At 35.0% G+C, this 4,854-nt stretch overlaps 1 protein-coding gene and 1 long non-coding RNA gene across 11 annotated transcripts in view; one reads left to right on the top strand and one right to left on the bottom strand.

Annotated features, from left to right (window-relative positions):
• Positions 660 to 3,931, top strand: LOC18787021. Its single transcript, XR_002270177.1, has 5 exons — positions 660 to 1,858; positions 1,970 to 2,014; positions 3,017 to 3,181; positions 3,666 to 3,746; positions 3,859 to 3,931. It is a non-coding gene; the product is annotated as an uncharacterized LOC18787021 (long non-coding RNA).
• The window catches only part of LOC109947216, a 13,403-nt gene continuing 11,749 nt past the window's right edge, over positions 3,201 to 4,854 (bottom strand). For 6 of the 10 annotated variants that reach the window (XR_002270164.1, XR_002270165.1, XR_002270167.1 and 3 more), the window contains one exon: positions 3,201 to 3,396. Coding sequence is in view for 2 of the 10 variants with exons in the window: in XM_020557086.1 (XP_020412675.1) it covers positions 3,313 to 3,396 (84 nt within the window). In the remaining 8 variants the exon portion in view is untranslated. Of the gene's footprint in view, positions 3,397 to 3,747; positions 4,143 to 4,854 lie in introns of those variants that run through there. The other 4 variants (XR_002270162.1, XR_002270163.1, XR_002270166.1 and 1 more) reach the window with 1 other exon arrangement.

The raw sequence follows: 4,854 nt of genomic DNA, 5'->3' as shown, positions 1-4,854 counted from the left end.
CTCTGTATAGATTAATGACTCTAAATGTAGCAAATTGCCCATCCACTAAAAATAGCTAACCCATCTTCCGTGGCGGATCCAAGATTCTCGGGTCATAGGGTCACAGTGTAAAAAGTGTCAAAGTTTTTTTAGGCTAAACTGTTGATGTATTTTTTGGACAAATGAGTTATTTTCTATCCAATTATTTAAAAAAAAAATTATTTATTTCACATTTAAAAAAGAAAAAAGAAAAAGGAAACATGGAACTACATTAATTTTAAAAAAAAAAATTAAAAAAGCAACAATTTTAAAGCTTAAAAGATTAAATTTTCCTAATGTTTTTGTAGATTAATTTCCTCTTGATAATTTCCTTGAATTTTTCAGAAAAGGGACAATTTTAAAAGGCTAAAGACTTGAAAAACAAATTTAGAAAACTAAATACCCTTGAAATTTAAATAATATTAATATCATTCATAATTAAAATAAATAAAAGTACATGTGATTTGGAGGTCATGAGATAAAAGATTAATTTTCCTATTGTTTTTGTAGATAAATTTCCTCTTCATAATTTCCATGAATTTTTCAGTAGAGGGACAATTTTAAAAGACTAAAGACTTGAAAAACAAATATAGACAACTAAATACCTTTAAAATTTAAATAATATTAATGTCATTCATAATTAAAACAAATAAAAATACATGTGATTTGGAGGTCACGAAATAAAAATACACGTAATTACAAGTTTGGGGTAATTTTGGATGAAATTTTCAGAGCACATATGACTTTTTAATGAATTTATGAAGTAGTCCAATTAAAAATAGACAAGTGGCGCCTTGCTAATGGATCATTTCAAAAAGGAATTAAAATGAGAAGTGCTGGATTATAACCCCAAACACGCTGAGTCTTTCTTCTGCAGCAAACATAACCTCTGCATTTCGTTGCTGTGGCCTTTCGTCGAGCACCTTGCGTGTATCTCTTGGGGTCGTCTTTCTGCTCGAAATGGGGTCTGCTCAGGCCTCCACAGGCTGTCCATAGCCATTTTTTGGGCCAGTTCGTGGGGTCAAGAGACCCCTATTGTCCCTTCCCGACACCTCTCCCCCTCCGCCTTTCCCTTAGCTCTCTCTCTCTCTCTTCCCGTCTAAAAGAAACACAAACATAAAAAATCAATCAAACCAAGACATCAAGAATCAAACACAGCTCCATCAAACCCAAACATGGAAAATCAATTAAATCCAAAAATCAATCAAACTCATCTCAGCTTCTCCATTTTTCACATATTTCGCAGGAGATGGAAGTTTTCATCAGATCATGGCTGCAATTTTGTGTGCATCTGCTCCATTTGGATTTAGTAGAAGGGCAACAACTAGAGAATTAGTACAAGCCATAACAAATAATAGTTGAAGTTTAATGAATCAAAGGTGAATCAGATTTGGGGAAATAGAAGAAATCAAATAAATTTGGGATTTCTAAGAAGAGGGTTCTCAAGATTCAAGCATGTGAATAAGAGAAATCAGTCACTATGTTAGAAATGAGACAAACAGAAAGAAAATGAACTAGAGAGAAGGGAAGGTGAGGGTTTAGGAAGAAGGGAAAGGAGCATCGTGAAAGAGGCGCGTCAATTTTTCCCCTTGCTTTTAACCTGTTAACCAACACAACCGTTTTCCTTTGTTTTAAAAACACCCCACGTGACTGGCATGTGAGTGGCTGCACCGGTACAGCTGATGTACCACAGAATTTTGGGACTAAGACAGTAGAAATGAACACCAATAGGACTCCATGTTTTCTCTAGGTTAGGGTTTAGGGTTTCTCTTCTCTGTCTTTCCTCTCCTCCTCCTGTGACGACGAGACAGCGCGACGAACAAGACTCCTCTCCTCTCAGGTATCTCTCTCTTTCTTCTCCATAATTGTCTCTCTCATCTCTATATCTCATGGTCTCTCAGCTTCTCTTTCTCTGCTAACTCTCTATCTCATCCAAAACTTCACTTCATAGGCGCTGCTCCATCTCAGCTAGCTCCCTTTCTCATATCAATATCAGGTACGAATGTGGCTGCTTCCTCCAATTCCTCTGTATTTCAACTTGAATTTATAGAATTAGGGTTTGTTTGCTGTTAATTTGGGGCTTTTGTTCTAATTGAGCTGTAGGAGGTTTGTGAGGTAAATTGAAATGTTTGATAGAGGATTTTAAGGGGATGCATGATGTTGCAGATATTATTTTTCCTTGTGTTATAAAATATCTCAGCTGCTTGGTCTTTTAACATTCTCCTTGTGCATATGATTTTGTGCGTTTGAACCCAGGCTCAGAATCATTTTTGGGCTATGAAATGAAATCTTGGTTGATGGGGGTCAGATTATTTTTTTTCCTTGGGAAGGATGGGGTAAATTAGTTCCTCTGTTTTCCATTGGTGATGTTACTTCTTGTAATAAACTACCAATTAGCTTATTTCAACAATGTTAAAAGTGGTTTGGTTGCTGTTGATGTAATTTTTTGGTAATAAATTCTGATGAAATAGGCAATACATTCATCATAATTGCTTTCTTTTGAGATGATTGGTTTTCTATGGTGCGGCCCTTTTTCGGGTCTGCAATATATAAATTTATGATAATCTGGTTGCATTTTTTCTCTCTCTGTTTTGGTATGTTTTTAGCGTGAAATTACATCTTCTTCTCTTTTGAATATAAATTTGGTCTGTTTTTAGTTGGTCAAGTATTTATAAGCTCGAAACCAGTTAAAGTTCGAATTGTGAATGATGAGATTTCCATTTAATTTGAGGGATAAGTGATTCGTGACCCTGAAATTATAGTTTTAGGAGCTAAATGCAAGGATATATAAATTTTATGGCTCAAAATTTATGGTTTTTTTCTGTTAAATTAGGCTTGTCGAATTAGGGCTTCTAAATTGAATTGGGGTTGAGGTAGATGATTTTTTCTGTTAAATTCAAGGTGGTTGAGAGTTAGTTTTCAATTTTGATTTTAATTTCAAGAAGCTGTTTGATTTCTGCATATTATAAAGTTCTGATGGCGACCTGTTCTTTTGTAGCGAAATTGATGAGAACTCTGGCCGAATAACCGAAGAGATAGAGAAGTGCAAAGAGCAGAGTCTTGAGAAGAAGAGTGGCTTAGAGGAAGTCAAAGAACAAGTTAAGAAAGCTGCTTATGCCGTTTTAGAGAAGCTCAACAACAGAGCATAGAATGTATAGGTGCTGTAAGTTCTTCATCCAATCTTCATCTTTGACATGAGTTACACTATAGAATTTCATTGATAAGGTGACTGAAACTGATTAGTGATCATTCATACATCATTTTCATGTTCATGTTCAAAAGATAAACAAGAGATCATTGTCTCTTAATGCGTCTAATTCTTCGACTTGTGAGCCGTCCGCCATCACAACTCTGCTCCTCTTTTTCCCAACCTTTTCTCTGCATTCACAAAAACAAAAAACAAAAATGCTATGATTGACGTGAATTTGTGAATTTGAATTTATCTTCTTTTATGTATGAATTTTGAATGGCAGCCCAATAACTCAATTCTGAGATGTTTCTGTTATTTTATTATTTCTGATACATTTGCTTTGATTACTTATGCTGTTTCTGTTTAATTTCATTTGAGTTTTTCTTGAGATTTCAGTTCTGGGTTATCCCAAAGAATTCAGTTCGACTTTTTAATCCTGGTTCTACTTTGCTACCAGGTGTTCAGTTTAGCGCAGATAATTGCATAACAAAGCCCATCACTTCTCTGGGTTGATGTGTTTGTGAGAATACAACTTCGGGTAAGTAATTTCTTCTTTCTATTTCTGCAACACCCATGTGTTTATACATCATTGGTCTGTCATGAATTTATTGTCACAATTTTTTTTTGTTCATAAATTTGGTCCATGTCAGTCTTAATATCTCTCCAGCTCTTCTTGCGTTCCTCAATCGTTTCTCAGTTCATACAGTGAATTTGACTCTCGAGGTGAATCTCCACAAACTATTGCTTGATACATTCTCGCTTTCTTTTCATTTTTTAATTTCTGTTGCGTAACTTAAATCAATTAATTTTCTGTTATTATGTTTCTTTATGTTCTAGTTGTGCTTTTCAGTTTGCTTTCTGCTGATGATAAGCAAAGGCTGGGGAACCAGGCATGCTGCTTTGACTGGCATTTGTCTAAAATGTTGTTGCTAAACTGCAAAGAAAAAAAAGAACAACTGTAACTGATTGAACCCATTATTCTAAATATAGAAAGTGAAGAAGAATTTACCCAATAAATAAATAAAGAAAGTGGGTTGTGCAATTGATGAATCCCATTATTCTAAATATAATATTTTGTTAACAACCTGGAACCTGTCGAATGCGTAACATATAATATTGGGGCCCGCATGTATTACTATTCTACGAGTTCTTTTTGTAGGTAGAGGTAGTGGGTGGCCAAAAAAATCGAACCGAACAAATCGAATAATTGAATGGTGTTATAAAATAACCTGGGATATGTGCGATAATTCAGAGCTGCACGTAAAGTAGATGAGACACAGCATTTAACGAGGTTCGGCTATGCCTACGTTCTCGGAGAGCAGCAGCAGTAACTTTTCCACTATGTAAAATAATAGGGCTACAAGTTTAGTGTTTATAATATATGTGGCTCACTGAATTTTCTCTCTAGGAGAATTTCTCTCTGCTCTCTCTTTCCTCTTTCTTCCTTCTCTTCCTTTCTCTTTTTTTCTTCTCTTCTTCTTTCCGTTTCTCTTCTTATTTATAGGCTGAAATAATCACTATTCATCACTGTTCACCCGTGACAGACAAACTCTATCAAAGCCGCCAAATGAACAGTAATGAACAGTAATGAATAGTTAGTGGGCTCCACATGTTTATTCTTTTACAACCCACTAACTATCATTACT

Source organism: Prunus persica, chromosome G2 (genome assembly GCF_000346465.2).
Source record: "Prunus persica cultivar Lovell chromosome G2, Prunus_persica_NCBIv2, whole genome shotgun sequence".
NCBI lineage: Eukaryota > Viridiplantae > Streptophyta > Magnoliopsida > Rosales > Rosaceae > Prunus > Prunus persica.
The sequence above is the reverse complement of the archived record's forward strand: the minus strand, read 5'-3'. Positions and strand labels throughout refer to the sequence as shown.